This window comes from Lutra lutra, chromosome 16, assembly GCF_902655055.1.
Source record: "Lutra lutra chromosome 16, mLutLut1.2, whole genome shotgun sequence".
NCBI classification, from domain to species: domain Eukaryota; kingdom Metazoa; phylum Chordata; class Mammalia; order Carnivora; family Mustelidae; genus Lutra; species Lutra lutra.
In genome coordinates, this window is record NC_062293.1 from 37,943,565 (window position 1) to 37,960,903 (window position 17,339).

At 39.9% G+C, this 17,339-nt stretch overlaps 1 protein-coding gene across 2 annotated transcripts in view; it reads right to left on the reverse strand.

The window, feature by feature from the left end:
* The window catches only part of AP2B1 (adaptor related protein complex 2 subunit beta 1), a 129,351-nt gene extending 112,217 nt beyond the window's left edge, over nt 1–17,134 (reverse strand). For both annotated transcript variants that reach the window (XM_047705939.1, XM_047705938.1), the window contains exons 1-3: nt 16,980–17,134; nt 9,915–9,974; nt 3,384–3,489 (exon numbers count right to left, since the gene is read on the reverse strand). In XM_047705939.1, coding sequence (XP_047561895.1) covers nt 3,384–3,489; nt 9,915–9,951 — 143 coding nt within the window. In that variant the 5' untranslated portion in view covers nt 9,952–9,974; nt 16,980–17,134. The remainder of the gene's footprint in view (nt 1–3,383; nt 3,490–9,914; nt 9,975–16,979) is intronic.
* Between the last annotated feature and the right edge of the window lie 205 nt (nt 17,135–17,339).

The following is a 17,339-nucleotide window of genomic DNA, read 5'->3' on the forward strand; positions in this document are numbered from 1 at the left end:
CCCCTCTCTCTGTAGCTCCCCCTGCTTGTGGGCTCTCTTGTCAAATAAATAAATAAAAATTTTTAAAAAGGAAAAATATAATGTAAAATACCTCATTAATAATTTTATATTGATTTCATGATGAAATGGTACTCTGAATGTACTGTATTAAGTAAAATATATTATTCAAATTAATTTTACTTTTTTAATTTGGCTATCAGAAAATTTTAAATTATATATGCCCCACATTGTATTCCTATCAGACAGCACTGAACTTGAAGTTACTTGCAGGGGAGACTGAAATATGATAACCTATGAATACCTAATCTCTATTATTCTGCATCTTTAAGCTATCTAGGCACAGTACAAATTCCATCTCCTCCAAGAAGCGTTCTTCAACTGCTCCTATTTACATGGATCTCTCTTTCGAAGAACTCTTATTGTCTTTAATATACATACTCTGGTACCTATTACGAAACTGTATGTTATTATTCCCTAATTTTTCAAATTTTGGGTCTCTTCAACTAAGGCTAAGACATCTATTATCCTTTTTAAATTATGACACGTGGAATAGCATGAGCACAAATTACTAGCAATTAACAGATTAACAAGTAGTATTTACCAAGCATACAAAAGGAAACTCAAAAAGGTTTCACTTTTCTAGGATACATACTTGGTGAGAACACAAAAGACACGCTAATGAAGTATGCTGACTTTTACCAGTTCATCAGTACCGATGCTCTCAATCTAGATTTAATACTTGGCAAAAATAGCCCATCAGTGACTAGATCGATCCTGGACAGGAAAACCATAGCCTGTGCACAAAATACAGCCCACCACTACTTTTGTATGAGCTGTAAGCTAAAAATGGTTTTCAGATGAACATTTAAAACTGATTTGAGCCTCTGCCTTCAGCTCGGTCATGATCTCAGGGTCCTGGGATCAGGCCCCGCATTGGGCTCTCTGCTCAGCGGGGAGTTTGCTTCCCCACCCCCGACGCCCCCGCCCAGCCTGCCTGCTTCTCTGCGTACTTGTGATCTCTCTCTATCAAATAAATAAATTAAATCTTTAAAAAAAAAAAAAAGAACCAAATGCTAACAAACTAAACTCCAATAACAAAAGGCACCTGATAGCAGAAGGACCTGAAGCACAAGAAGATATCTGATTCATTAATTGCCACCGTTTCCACCGGGGCCCCTGATCTGGTTGGGGGAACTGCTCTCACCCTCCTGGTCTCAGGAAACCCTTTATACTCTAAAAATTCTTGAGATCCCCAGAGAGTTTTTGTTCACGTGGGTTATACCTACTGATATTTTACGCTATCAGGAATTAAAACAGAAATACTTTAAAACACTGATCCATTTAAAATAATAAATGTATTTCATATTAACAAATATTTTAAAGTAAAAATTTTGTATTTTTTAAAAATTAAGATGTCAGTGTTTTACATTTTTGCAAATCTCTTTAATGTCTGGTTTAAGAAAAGACAGCTGTCTGGGATCAAGCACCACATCGGGCTCTCTGCTCAGCAGGGAGCCTGCTTCCCCCTCTCTCTCTGCCTGTCTCTCTGCCTGCTTGTGATCGCTGTCTGCCAAATAAATAAATAAATAAATAATAAATAAAAATCTTTAAAAAAAAAAAAAGAAAAGAAAAGACAGCTGGATCTTTGTATTCATTCCTGCATTCAACCTGTTGTAGAATACTGTTTGGACTGAAGAAAAAAAATGATACACATATGTTAATGGAAAAGGGAGCAGTATTTTAACAGCTTTATCAGATTAACTGGATATTCTTTGATTCACTGAAAAGCTAGACAAATGCTTTATTTTTCTCTTTTTTTGGTCTGCTAATGATAGTTCCCTAAGAGTTAGTTGGAGGGACACTAGATGGCTCAATGGGTTAAGTGTCTGACTTTTGGTTTCAGCTCAGATCATGATCTTAGGGTCATAGAATCGAGACCCTCATCAGGCTCTGTGCTCAGCAGGGAGTCTGCCTAAGATTCTCTCTCTCTCTCCCTCTGCCCCTTTCCTACTTGTGTGTGCATGCTCTTTCCCTCTCTCTAAAATAAATAAATGAATCTTTTAAAAAAAGGTTAGTTGCAATGAGAAATCTGAAACCATATCGAGCTTTTAACATTTAATTGCATTAAAATGCATTCATTTATCAATTATTTTGACTGGATCTTTTACCCACGCATAGTTTGGTGATACATGCAGCGGTCATTTGGGAAATACTGGTTGAGTTATGCAGATCTTCCCAACGACGACAAATTTCACCACATAAATTTGAATGTAAATAATACATTCACTAATTTCATTACCAAGCTCATTAGAAAAGTCTGTAAGTATTGGGAAGCTGTCAAGCTCATGTTGTGAGATACAAGTTTTCCAACAATCTAATTTTTACTTTAAAGCTCAAAACGTATCCAATGTCAAATTTTTTCTCTAGAAGTGACAGGTTCACTTTGTTCATTTTTGATAAAATGTCTCCAAAATACTGAAGTCTGATTAACTATAACCTATCAATCATTTTTTCACTTAAAAAATGGGTTTCCCAATTCAAACAATTTTGAAAGGGTTTTTCTCCAAGTCAACCATCACTTTGCTATGCAGCAGAAGTGCTTTATGCATAATTCCTGCTTTATTACACGGAATATTAAAATGACCTATACTCAAGATTCAAAGCTTAATAAAATAAATTTTTAATGCTTCATGAAAAATAGTCATAAGTATAACTGCCTATTTCCCCTCCAAATATAGTGGTGACGAATACAATGACTACTGTCACAGTTTGGCACTGCTACCTTGATTCACACTAAGGTACCTGCAGTGCAAATGTCAGCACAGTAAAAAAGGCAAATAATACCCAAGTATTATTATAAGGACAGCTTTGACCTCACAAATCCCCAGAAAAGGATCTTGTGAATCCTCAGGGGCCTGTGAATAATCTGTACCTATTTCCAAATTGTCTGGCTGAATTACAGAGGGGAAAAAAAAAGACAAAATGGACTTTGTTAACATTGATTTTCATCTTTAATTCAGCAACTGAATCTACAGTTGTAGAGTTAAGGACACTAGCTTGAGCCGATTAAAGAACGTATGAGCTTCTGTTTTTCAGTACACTTTTAGCATCTTCTCTAGAACACTTCAACAGAAGATGTGTAACTGTGCCAGCACTCAGGAAGTTTTAGGTTAGATCTCAATGCAACAAAATCAAACTGGTTTCATTCCTCAAAAAAACTTGTCACAGAGTTAACGTAAAAACAAACACTTCCTCACAATCTTTCAGTGGGACAAACCCGTTTTTATAGATTCTACGATTACAACAGTTAAACAAAAAGCAGTAGAAGTCATAAAATAGGGTATGGGTCTAAAGTGACCAACAGCAGGAGTGATTACGCTTACCTAACGTCCTTTCCCACAGTCATGGCAGCAATCACTTTCTTCACAGCCTCCTTCCTCTTTTCTTTCTTTTCATTGTTGAGTTCAGCTTTTAATTCAAAGATTTCTCCTACAAAAGAAGAGAGCAAACTGGTGAGATCCCAGGACCAGAAAACTAGACTGGAATACTACACTCTAATACATAACATGACCACTGACCAGAGGCAGGGCAGCAATCGAAGAAGAGAATTTAAAAACTATAGGACAGGTATAATTCAAATCCACAGATTATTAATTGACCCACTGATAACAATACCATCTTTGAGATTATGGCCAGAGAAGAACGTAAAATCCAGATCTTAGGAAGTATATGGGTGGGGAAAAAACAAATCTCATGATATCTACTACAACAGGGAGAGAATGGCATCTGACTGATGAAGATCTTCCATCAGAATTTCAAGGTCCCAAGGAAAAAATAAATGTAGGCACGAAATCAAAATAAATAAAGAAAAAATAAATGTAGGCACAGGTTCACAAATCTGTTTTCAAACCAAAGAGATTCCAGATATCTGCTCATTCACCCACCAATAGAGAACTGAGGTTCAAAGATCACAGAGTGAGTTAGTGACAGAGCTGCTCTTAGAACTGTGTCTCCTGACTGCTGAATCCAGAGGTTTCCAACTAAATATTACCTGGGAGGTATTTAGAGAGTAACAATGCTCAGGTTCTATCAGCATGTCAAGAAGAGCTCTCACATTCATTTTTTTTAAAGATTTTATTTATTTATTTGACAGAGAGAGACACAGTAAGAGAGGGAACACAAACAGGGAGAGTGGGTGAGGGAGAAGCAGGCTCCCTGCAGAGCAGGAAGCCCAACACAAGGCTTGATCACAGGACCCTGGGATCATTATCTGAGCCAAAGGCAGATGCTTAACAACTGAGCCACCCCGGTGCCCCGTTCATATTTTTTCAAGTTCCTCCATGTGATTCTAATGCACAACCAGGGCTGAGAATCCCTGCTCTAATTAGCACTTTAAGGCTTCAAGGCCCCATCCTATCCAACTGGTCTGATGGAAATAATAAAATTGAAGCTTCAAGAATGGTACAGGGACACTTGGGTGGCTCAGTGGGTTAAAACCTCTGCCTTCGGCTCAGGTGATGGTCCCAGGGATCTGGGATCGAGCCCTGCATCGGGCTCTCTGCTCAGCGGGGAGCCTGCTTCCTCCTCTCTCTCTGCCTGCCTCTCTGCCTATTTGTGATCTCTGTCAAATAAATAAATAAAATCTTAAAAAAAAAAGAAAGATGGTACGAACCAGAGTCTTTTTTTTTTTTTAAGACTTTATTTATTTATTTGACAGAGAGAGATCACAAGTAGGCAGAGAGAAAAGAGGAAGCAGGCTCCCCGCTGAGCAGGGAGCCATGCAGGGCTCGATCCCACAACCACCAGAGTCATTTTTAAAGGCACAATCTTTAAGGAGTGCTCAGGTTCTGCACAGTGAAATGCCAGGGCTGTCATGGTAATAAACCTCAACTGGTTTTAAAAGAAAAAACAAAAGACACCACTGTGTCTGTGAAAAAGCAGTCGGCTACTCCCAGTTCAACCTTCCCTCTACAGCCTTCAACTCTTCGACAATACTGCCTCATTTTCCGCCATGTTTTTATGACTGTGCTTGATGTTCATTTTAACCAGATCTCATTCACCACTACAGAAACAGTGGGGACAGCAAACTACATGATCCGCTAAAGCCTTAGGATGGGAAGGATGAAACTGGTAAGAAACACAGAAGCTGAGCACTAAAAAAGCTTGTTACATCAATATCCAGTGCCAGCAAGAGAAACAGTTACAAAAATCGGTTTTATTTTAATCAACAAATGCAAAAATAGCACAGCCCCAAAAGCTGGTCCCTTTAAGAGTCATTCTCCTCTCCACCAAGTCATCTGCTGTCAAATCCAGCTCTTAGGGTTCCCATCATTTACTTCTAGGAACGGTAAAGGACAAGTAGCAGGGTTTCAGAAGTCTGCACTCTAAAAAGCAGCAGGAGCTGAAGAATCAAAACAGGATGTAACTGAAACTATTCCAATTCTAGCATAAACTTAAAGAATATGTTCCAGTGGCAGTTCTGGTGGGTGTTGCAGGAAGTAAAAGGAACACAGTCTATCCATTTTTTAAAATGTGGTATTTACCCAGCCGTGATGCAATCTGTAGGTCTTAAACTTTTACAGATCACTGAATTAAAAAAGGTTACCAGGATTCATTACAAGAGAAGGTTTGAAGAGGTAGGTAAGGGTTTTTTTTTTTAATTAAATATTTATTCATTTATTTTAGAGGGAGAGGGAGAGAGGGAGGAAGAGGGAGAAAATCTCAACAGACACCCCGCTAAGGGTGGGACCTGTTGTGGGGCTCAATCCCACCACCCTGAGATCATGACCTGAGCCAAAACCAAGACTCAGACAGTTAACTAACTGAGCCATCTAGGTGTCCCAAGTTAGGTGAGTTGTTAAATGACATCTTTTTATGTCAATATAGACAATATCTTGGTCATCAAAGCATATAAAATGTCAACAATAAATATCATTTCAGAATGTCAGAAAAAAAAACTGAAAATGAGTGACAAGCAGGGTTAATGGTTTTTGTGAAGTGTGACTAATAAAGATAGAGAAGTTGGGTGGGAGCCACGAAGCGCATGAATTAAGACATGGTATCTCATACATAAAATTTTACTAAATTCTTCCATTTTTTCCTTCTCCCCCCAATCAAATCTACCAAGCACTGCTAGTAGCTAGCAATGGTTCTCAATCTTGGCTGCACATTGGAGAAATGTGAGGAGCTTTAAAAAATCTGCACAGCCAGGTTATATCCCAGACCAATGAAATTAGGGTGTCTCAGGTGGAGGACACTAGACATTAGTATTGTTTTACATTTCCTTGGGTGACTCCAATGTGTAGGTAAGGTTGAAAGCCACTGACTAGAAGTTGATAAAATTAAGAAACTCACTATGGAGTTTCCATATTGTTACAAAAGAGCTTGTTCACCCTTAAATAATTCCAAATGACCAAAACAGGACAGATTTGCTTTCTGGAAAATATTTTAGTGCTCTTTGTTCCCTTCAGGACACCAAAGGGTGCCCTCCTCTGTTTTGGGGTTTTTAAAATTTTAGTATGAGTTTGAGTAATCTCTACACTCAACGTGGGCCTCAAACTCACCACCCCAAGATCAAGAGTCACATGCTCCACTGACTGAGCCAGCCAGGTTTTTAAAAAATTAAAAAAAAAAAAAAATCATTTCAATTTTAAAAGTTGCTAGATTCAGGCACCTGTGTGGCTCAGTTGGTTAAGTGTCTGACTCTTGATTTCAACTCAGGTAATGACCTCAGGGTCCTGGGATCCAGCCCAGGTTGGGCTCCACACTCAGTGAGGAGTCTACTTAAGGATTCTCTCTCTCTCCCTTTTCCTTTGCTCCCCCACCAGTCTTCTCTCTCTCTCTCAAATAAATAATAAACACCTTAAAAAAAAAAGTTGCAAGATTCCCTAATTGTTAACAGTGTGCCACATTTGCTTGATGATACTTTCTATGTATTTCCACGTTTTTTCCTGAATCATATAATAGTAAATGGCAGCCATCATGTCTCTTCAGCTCCAAATAGGTCAGTGTATAATTTCTAACAATGATTATCTTACTAACCATAATGCAATGATCAAAATCAGGAAATTTAACACTGATACATCATCATCATCTATTCTATGGACTTTATTTATTTGATAATATCCTTCATAGCAATTTTACCACTGTCCCCCTCAGGCCAGGATCCAATCTAGAATCATCCAGGATTACATGTTACATTTATTGTCATGCCTCTATAGTCTTAATCTGAAACAGTTCTTCAGCCTTTGTCTTTTAGGATACTGACATTCTTTAAAGGTATAGGCCAGTTATCTGATAGAATGCCCTCAGGTTGGGCTTATCACAGATGTTCCTTCATGATTACACTGAGGTTATGCATTTTGACAGGCATAATTCTTAGGGAATGTTATGTTCTTCTCAATGCATGACACCAAGAGACAAATAATGTTAATGTGTCCCATTACTGGTGATGTTAACATCAAATACTTGGTTAAGGTGGTAAATATCAGGTCCTGATACTATAAAGTTGCTATTTCTTCCTTTGTAATTAGTAATTTGTGAAAGGAAACCTTAAGACTATTTAAATGTCCTGCTCCTCATTGAACTTTCACCTACTAGTCGTTTTAGCATTCACTGATGGCTCTTGACTGAATCAATGATAACTATGATTTATGTGTAGAAAATGTATTAATCGATGGGTTACAATCCACTACTATAGTCACTTTTTCTACTGCTCAAATTATCTTAAATTTGGTGACTGGAAGCCCTCTCAAACCACGCTGCTTCTCGCATGTCCCACTATTTTTTGAGAACTCCCTTGCTTTGTGGCATAAGATGTTCATGTTCATCTTGTACTTTCCCTTCACTTACCGTGGAATCAGTTATTTCTCCAAAGAGTCCTGCCTCATTAGTGGGAAATTATATTTAGAAACCAAAGGGTATTAGGTGTCCTTTGCATCTACTTTGACTTGAAGGAAATTAGAATATTTAATCAGAAACTCCGTTAGTGGGGCGCCTGGGTAGCTCAGTGGGTTAAAGCCTCTGCCTTCAGCTCCAGTCATGATCTCAGGGTCCTGGGATCGAGCCCCGCTTCAGGCTCTCTGTTCACCAGGGAGCCTGCTTCTTCCTCTCTCTCTGCCTACCTCTCTACCTACTGTGATCTCTGTCAAATAAATAAAAAATTAAAATTAAAAAAAAAAGAGAAACTCCATTAGAGTATTGAGAAAGCATGACTCACACATAGGAGACACTCAATAAACATTTTCTAAATAAATAAATATAATGAATAAGTCAAGGGAGATGGACTCTGTGGTTTTTGTTTTTTTTCTTTTAAAGATTTGTATCTATTTATTTGAGAGAGAGAGTGAGAGCAAGAGAGATCACAGAGGGAAAGGGAGAAGCAGACTGCTCACTGAGAAGGCAGCAGGATGTGGGGCTCTAACCCAGGACCCTGAAATCATGACTTGAGCTGAAGGCAGACATCAACCAACTGAGCCATCCAGATGCTCCAAAGCTGGTCTGTTTTTAAAGGGAGGGCCATCTACAGCATTAGAAAGGAGCTGTTATTTGGAAACTATTTTACAAAAAATGAGGAGGCTGGACTTTCCCACGAAGAATCCCTAGTTCCTAGCCCCACAGCCGTATGTAAAAACCAGTATATTATATATATATATATATATATATATATATATATACACACACATATACATATATACACACAAACACACACACTTATATTTTAGAAATTTTACTTTATATATATATATATACACACACATACACACACACACATATATAAATACACACACACACTTTAAAGATTTTATTTGAGAGAGAGAGGATGCATGCCCATGCACATAGGGAAGGGGGAGAGGGAGAGAATCCTCAAGCAGACTCCATGCTGAGTGCAGAGCCCAACACTGGGCTTGATCTCATGACCTGAGCCAAAATCAAGAGTCATACACTCAACAGACTGAGCCACCTAGACACCCCATAAAGCAGTATTATATTTCTGATTACAAAGACGATGAGGTTAATAAATTCAGGGCTATTTTCAAGTAATCCACAGACTATGACCTAAAAATCATGGAACTGACTCTAGAGGTTCCCTTTTATTTTTTTTAAACATTTAATTTATTTATTTGACAGAGAGAGAGAGCACAAGCAGGGGGAGAAGCAGGCTCCCTGATGAGCAGGGAGCCAGATGTGGGGCTCAATCCCAGGACCCTGGGATCATGACCTGAGCCAAAGGCAGATGCTTAAGGACTGAGCCACCCAGGCATCCTAGAGGTTCCCTGTCTTAAGTACAAAGAATGTATTTAGACAACACCCAAAGAATGAGGTAAATCTATATATGGAGGGATATGAAAATATCAAGTTTCTATGTAGTATTGCATGACCTCTTTTTGTTAAAGATAAAAAACTGCGTAATCATATGGATTAATACTTGCATTTATATGCATAGAAAAAAACTAAGGATACACCTGAGTTCACCTCAGGAACCGAAATAAAGAGAAAGAGAATTGCATTTTTATTTTTTACGTGACCTATATTGCTTTAATAGTACTCTTCGTTATAAAATATTTCCAAGTTAAAAAAAAAAAAAAGAGAATGAATGTGCTGCTGCTGCTGCTTCTGTCTTCCTCAGATCTACCAATCTTCAATGGATCCAAATTGGATTTCATCCTCTTACCAAAATAGAACCTTCAACTCAAAATCATGTGCATCATAGCCCTATCTTTACAAACCTATCCTTTAGTAATTTATTCAAATACCCTGTTCTATACAAACAATAGATCCCCAATGAGACAGTCCACAATATGCATGTCTGAAGAGGTCAGGAACATTCTAGGGGGAACAATCTGACACTATAACTTTTGAAGAACTCAAACTCAAAGAACTCAAAAGTTCTTTGATCAAGTTTTCGTACTTACCTTTTTTATTGGTTGTGAAGTACTTGGAGTCAGTCATGGTTTTGGATCTTTAATGTGCACCTATAACAAGAGAAGAAAAATTGATTTATCCAATTTAGTGATGTCCAGCAAGGCATTTGATTAATTTTAATAATATTTACAAGAATTTCTATACTCAGGGGCACCTGGGTGGCTCAGTGGGTTAAAGCCTCTGCCTTCGTGATCAGGTCATGATCCCAGGGTCCTGGGATTGAGCTCCGCATTGGGTTCTCTGCTCAGCAGGGAGCCTGCTTCCCCCTCTCTCTGTGCCTGCTTTTCTGCCTACTTGGGATTTCTTGTCTGGGAAATAAATAAATAAAATCTTAAAAAAAAAAAAAAAAGAATTTCTATACTCAAAAATGGGTATTTTCTTCCTTACCACCATTACTGTGATTCAAGACATGCAAAGATAATTAGGGATGTTAACTCTTGCCTCAAGGAACTATCTGGGGCAAAATCCATAGGCTAAATGGCATGAATTGATAATCTATTATGGCCTTGTGATTTTATGCATAATTATCTCCTCCAAGCCTCCAAGACCTAAAGCTAGACCTTTCTGCAAATACATCTTCAATTAGGCACTCAAATATTAAGATAAGAAAAAGTTTGTTTTGAAAGATCTCCCCATTACTTTCCATTAAGGAAAATCTGATTTACTCCCTACCTCAAGATGGAGTCATTCCAAAGCACATATCCTGAAGCAATAGTAAGGCTGAAAGAGAAAACTGTGCCAACCTATTCACCATTACATGAATCTCTTGAAAAAAGGAATCTCAGAATAAAAAGCCTACATTAATAGAACAATATTCTTTCACAACAAATCTCTAGAGGCAAATATGCCTCACACATGGATTTCTTAATTATAGTTTTCATATTTCCAACTATCTATACTTAGCCCAAAAGTATTCCCAAATAATAAATAATATCACTTTACAGTTAAAAACAAGGCAAAAAAAAAAAAAAAAAAGAAGATATTTATTCAGTCACATTGCATACAAAAAAGAATCAGAAGGTGTTAAAACTCAAAAGATCATGGATCCCAGCCTCAAGTTAATGCTTCAAGTTAAATGGAAAATTAATCCAACTGACACATGGTTCTACTAGTAAAACAAAAGGGCATGGACTGGCCACATTTCTCCCCCTAATAATGAGATAATGTTTTCTGATTTAAGAAACTTTTAAGACTTTGTCCAAGGTAGTTGATATCTTTATATTTAAATTTTCATGTAGTAATATTCCTTCAGCACTCAAAAATGTGTATCTTCGGGGCGCCTGGGTGGCTCAGTGGGTTAAGCTGCTGCCTTCGGCTCAGGTCATGATCTCAGGGTCCTGGGATCGAGCCCCGAATCGGACTCTCTGCTCAGCAGGGAGCCTGCTTCCTCCTCTCTCTCGGCCTGCCTCTCTGACTACTTGTGATCTCTGTCAGATAAATAAATAAAGTCTTTAAGAAAAAAAAATGTGTATCTTCTTCCTTACCATCCTCATTAACAATACTTATTACCAAATTTAGGACTGATGGCTGGCACCTGCTCATTACTGTCAAGCCAAAACAACATGAGTGATAATACGTTTGGCAAACTTGAGTGATACCACATTTGGCAAACAACAGTAAATATGGATCAGAGAGAAAAGACCCAAGCAATAAACAAATCAATGTAATTAAGGAAAATAAAAAAAGAGCCAAATAAACATGAAATAATGAAAAAAGCCGGGCTCAAATCTGATCTCTATATTGTGCTACTTGGATAGCCTAAGGGAAATTAAACTCAGCTGAGCTCTTTCCAAGTAGCTACTATTTACAGTCTTGAACCTTATGCAAGAGTGCTTAGGTTGTACCAGAATTTCCCTGAATTACCTTCTCTGTGAGCTAGAACTCAACAAATATTATAGAATGCAGAAATTCCCATTTTGATATAATTAAAAATTAACCTGTGACAGGGGCTTGCTTTATACAATATTTTCATAATGCCTTCCTAGCAAAAATTCAAAGAATGTTATAATTATTTAATCCATTCACAAAGTACACTAAATGTGAAATGGGCAAATTGAAGAAAGGAGTCCTTCATGTATAAGATCTGAAATAAATCTGAAGTTATTATGTAAGAACTTACACATACAAAGAGAGAAATCGCTATACAGAAATGATTTCTAGAACCTGAGAGCCAGAGCTCAAGGCCAATATGGTCTGTCTAGGCTGTTATTATGCCATCTTAAGTCCAACAGAATCCTCAAAACTTAAAACTTACTTAGGATTTAAAAACATAATCTGGGGGCGCCTAGGTGGCTCAGTCGTTAAGCCTCTGTCTTCGGCTCAGGTCACGATCCTGGGATGGAGCCCCACATCGGGCTTCCTCCTCTGTGGGAATCTTGCTTCTCCCTCTCCCACTCCCCCCAGCCTGTGTTCCCTCTCTGGCTGTCTCTCTCTGTCAAATAAATAAAAATCTTTAAAAATAAATAAATACATACATACACACATAATCTGGATGGTATGTTTCTTTGAAAAAGGCACAAAAATTGTTCTCTTTTCTAAAGATCTCATAAACGTATGCACATACTAAATTCTTTTTTTTTTTAAGCCTTTTTTTTTTTTTAAGATTTTATTTATCAGACAGAAAGACAGAGATCACAAGAAGGCAGAGAGGCAGGCAGAGAGAGAGAGAGGGAGAAGCAGGCTCCCTGCTGAGCAGAGAGCCCGATGTGGGGCTCGATTCCAGGACCCTGAGATCACGACCTGAGCCGAAGGCAGAGGCTTAACCCGCTGAGCCACCCAGGTGCCCCCACATACTAAATTCTTAACAGGAATTTTAACCACAGTTTGTTAATGATAAAATTAACCTAGTCTTAAATTCTGCCTTTACAGGGCACCTGGTGGCTCAGTGTTAAGGTTAAAGTCTCTGCCTTGGGTTCCGTCATGATCCCAGGGTCCTGGGATGGAGCCCCGCATCGGGCTCTCTGCTCAGCAGGGAGCCTTCTTCCCCCACCCCCTCTGCCTGCCTCTCTGCCTACTTGTGATCTCTGCCTGTCAAATAAATAAATAAAATCTTAAAGCTCTGCTGGCACCATTTAAAAAAAAAAATTCTGCCTTTATTAGTGACCCACACATTTCACTACCTCCCTTAAATTTCATTGTCAAAGAATATATTTCTGTCCTATTCACTAGGAGCACTGTGTTCTTAACTAAGGAACAATGTACCCACCCACAAAATTTCAGGGAAGAGAGACAAGTCATCTTAGCTCCTAAAATAAGAACCCCTGCTCTTAAAGAAAGGGAGAAACCGATCACTCTTAGCTTCCACTGTTGTAAACAATAGTAAATGAAGCATCCCTGACCCCTATTGACAGGGAAACCTACCTGCCTTAAGCCAAAAGAAAACTCCAAGAAAAATGAAAGTAGTCCAAACAAAAACAAGTGGGAAGAGGTGGTGGTTGCACAACACTAAGAATGTACTAAATGTTACTCAACTGTTCACTTTAAAATGATTAATTTTATGTTATGTGAATTATACTTCAAAAAACTATATATTGGGCATATGGGGCTCTGTGGGTTAAGCATCTGCCTTCTGCTCAGGTCATGATTCCAGGGCTCTGCATCAGGCAGGAGCCTGCTTCCCCCTCTCCATGCTCCCTCACTCTCTATCCTTCTCTCTTAAATAAATAATTTTTTTTTAATTACGTACTTTTTAAATGAGATAATCACATGCCAAAGATGAACATAACCAGGTTCTCAAAAATACAGGATGGTGAAAACTGCAGCCTCATTAGAAGCCAAAGGAAAAGCAGCTAAAATAGAGCTGAAAAAAAAAAATAATAAAATATTTGCTGAAGAGCCTCAAAAATCAAGCTCTTCCTGGGCGGGAAAAAAAAAAAAAATGTTTCTTTTTTTTCTAGAGGAAACCCCAGGAAAAAGTAAAGCCATCATGGAGTCTGAATTCACACCACCTTCCCACCAGATAAACTAGACAAGTCATTGACTGTTCTAGGACCTGCGGTATGGCCTTGGGATACTGCTAAACAATGGCTACCACAGGGAAAGCACACACTCACTCTTGTCCTAGCCCGGCTAGCCCAGCGTGTGCTGCCTGCATTTTCAGAGAAAGCCTCCCTCCCTACACGGGATGATATATCTGGATTTAACATAACCTAGTTTCTACCAAATACAGGTTGTGAAAGACCCTTCTCTTCTATTCCCCGCTCCTTACAGTGCCCCTAAAGAAAATAAGGCCAGAAAAAAATAGGGTCTCAACGTCAAATGGCTCTCTGGGAAATAGCAGCTAAATTAGACTTGGTGAGGCCACTAAATCCCTTCTTCTCACACTAAGTTGGCTTTACACAGTCTGGTGCCTGTAGCAAAAAAGCTGGCTGGAGCTAACCCATTTACAGGGCAGAAAGGCCATTTAAGACATCTTTCGTTACAGGGGTGAGAGGCACTGAGATTTCAAACATTTTTTTTCAAGATTTTATTTATTTGACACAGAGAACACACAGGCTCCTGGCTGAGGAGAGAGCCCCAGGTGAGGTCAATCCCAGGACCCTAACATGATGATGACCTGAGCCAAAGACAGATAGATGCTAAACCAACTGAACCACCCAGGCGCCCCTCAAGTATTTCAATAATTAGATATTTCAGTGCAAAGATAATAGTGTCTTCCATTATCATTTAGCTTATAAGAAATCACAAGACTCCTAATTACAACAAACATGCCTGCGATTATTTTTTTTTAAGATTTTATTTATGTATTTTAGAGGGGGTTTGTGGCGGGGAAGAGCAGAGGGAGAGGGACAAGCAGACACTGCGCTGAGCTCAGAGCCTGACATGAGGGCTCAATCCCATGACCCTGAGATCATGATCCGGGCACAAATTAAGAGCTGGAGGCTCAAATAACTGAGCCATCCAGGCACCCCCACACCTGTGATTTCTATTTAACTATGTCAGACTACAAAGTAATTTAATATCATACAGTAAGAAAGAAGTTCAAAAGTTTTACATCCAATTATTTAAAATTTTATTTGATAGAGAGAGAACGAGAGAGAGAGAACGAGCAGGGAAAGGGGTAGAAGGACAAACGAGCTCCTCACTGAGCATGGAGCCAGACACGAATCCCAGGACCCTGAGACCATGACCTGAGCCAAAGTCAGACGCCCAACACACTGAGCCACCTAAACTAGGTGCCCCAAGTTTTACACCCAATTTTTTTTTTTAAGATTTTATGTATTCATTTGAGAGATAAAGCACAAGCAAGGGGAGAGGCAGGGGAGAAACAGACTCCTCTCTTAGCAGGGAGCCCAATGAAGGGCTCCATTCCAGGACCCTGGGATTATGAACTGAGGCAAAGGCAGATGCTTAACGGAATGAGCCACCCAGGTGCCCCTTACATCCATTTTTTTTTCTTTTTAAGATTATTTTTATCTATTTGACAGAGAGAGAGACAGCAAGAGAGGGAACACAAGTATGGGGAGTGGGAGAGGGAGAAGCAGGCTTCCTGCTGAGCAGAGAACCCAATGCAGGCTCAATTCCAGGACGCTAGGATGATGACCTAAGACAAAAGCAGAGGCTTAACGACTGAGCCACCCAGACACCCTCTTCCATCCAATTATTAACTGAAATAGCAAAACTCTGGAAAACTGAAGCCTAGAAGTAAAGAAGGAAGAAAGAAGAATCTAATTCGTATCTAATTCACTGCTTGCTCAGCTTGGGTCAAACCTGTACATAAAATGTAATATTTTTAAATATGGATGTTTAAGGAGGAGGAAAAAGATGAACTGAACTTTCTTGAGTCTCAACTCACAAAATGTTAACTCTGTGTTAATTTTACCACTCAACTTTCATTGAGGCTGTTTGCAGAACACACTATCCTTTCTGCTTCCTCGGGAGTTTAAACAGTTAAGGTACCTGCAAACAGTTCTCACCTTACCACCACGCTTAGTCATCACTGGAATGTGTTACACGCTTTCTTGTACAGTTCCATCTCCTCCATCTGCTTTCCATTATTACTTTGTAAGTGTACCCTGAGGCTAAGCAATACAGGCATACCAGAAACTTAATTAATCATTTAAATTGTCCCTCATTCAGATCACTTTCTGGGTCATTCCGCCTTTTCGAAACTTACTGTGCTTTCTTTACTACTTCTTTTTAACCTCAATGATTATCGTAACAGTAGCTGGCATTTAAAACACCTATTTCTTTTAAAAATCAAAGTTTAATGAAGTATCAACACTTTATGCACACTGCTTCATAATGAAACAGCCAGGCAAGTACAATAAAAGCCTCCCCCCAGGTAGAAGACTGCTCTGAAAAGAAACAGCTTAAATTAATCCTTTTGATTCAAAGAATATGGAAATAACAGGACATTCCAGTTTCTTTGCCTCTGGCTTAGTCTACAGCCTTTCCCAAACCAGATCATTCCTTCTAAGCCCAGAAAGAAAAAATTCGGGGCTGATTTACCCCTATTTGCTTCCCCCTCTCTCACATCGGGTCTGAAGGTTTCTCTTCCCTTCCCCCAAGTGTCAGGAATTCCTCTTCAGCCCCAGGTGGTCAAGATTCTTGGGATATATTCCTCCATTACGAGATGGGAGAGAGGAATCGTTTAACCTCCAATTACGGGAGACAGGAGAGTGCTGCCCGTCAATGGACAAACCTGTGGGGGAATCCCTTTCGCCCTCTACTTAGCTGGTCAAGTCCCAGCCTCTGAATGAACGACGGCAAGCGGGGCAGAAGGAAGGTTCTCCCGTTTGGCCTCCAGCCTATACTGGCCACACCCCTGGCCTCTGGCCCCAACCCCCGACCTCGAACATATCCTTCCTCCCGTGCCCTCCGGCCCACCAATTCCCAGCTGCCACACCCGAGAATTCCCTCGCCAGGCCGGAGCCGTGGAGTCCCTCTCTCCAACCCTCTTCCTCACAACGGTCACACCCGACGGCTCACTTCATCCTCAACGGTCACGCTCCTAGGATTTCTTCTCCCTCCCACCCCACCAGCCTCCAACTCAACCTGGGGTCCCCCTCCCATCAATGAGGGACACACCCCGAAGTTAGCCGCCTTGAACTCACCGGAGGCGAGGGCGGGGGTGGCGGCAGCAGCCAGAGAGCACGGCCCGAGTGGTGTTGTAATGGTTTCCTGCACGTCACGACTCCTTCTCCAGGTCTAAGCCACTGCGCAAAACCCACTTTGCCAGGGACAAAAATGGTGGACAGGAAACTCTGACGTCAGAGAACCTCGACGTTTACCGTCATCCCCGCGCGCGGGAGAACCAGAAAGGCGGCGATCTCTGTCCCCTTGAGAACGGAGCGGTCTTTTTTGTTTTTTGTTTTTGCGCGGAAACTGGAGCCTGGACCCAAGAGGAAGTTCGGGGGCTATGCAGAGGACTATATTAAACAAACTGACGTTCCCTGGATTTGTTTCCTCGCACA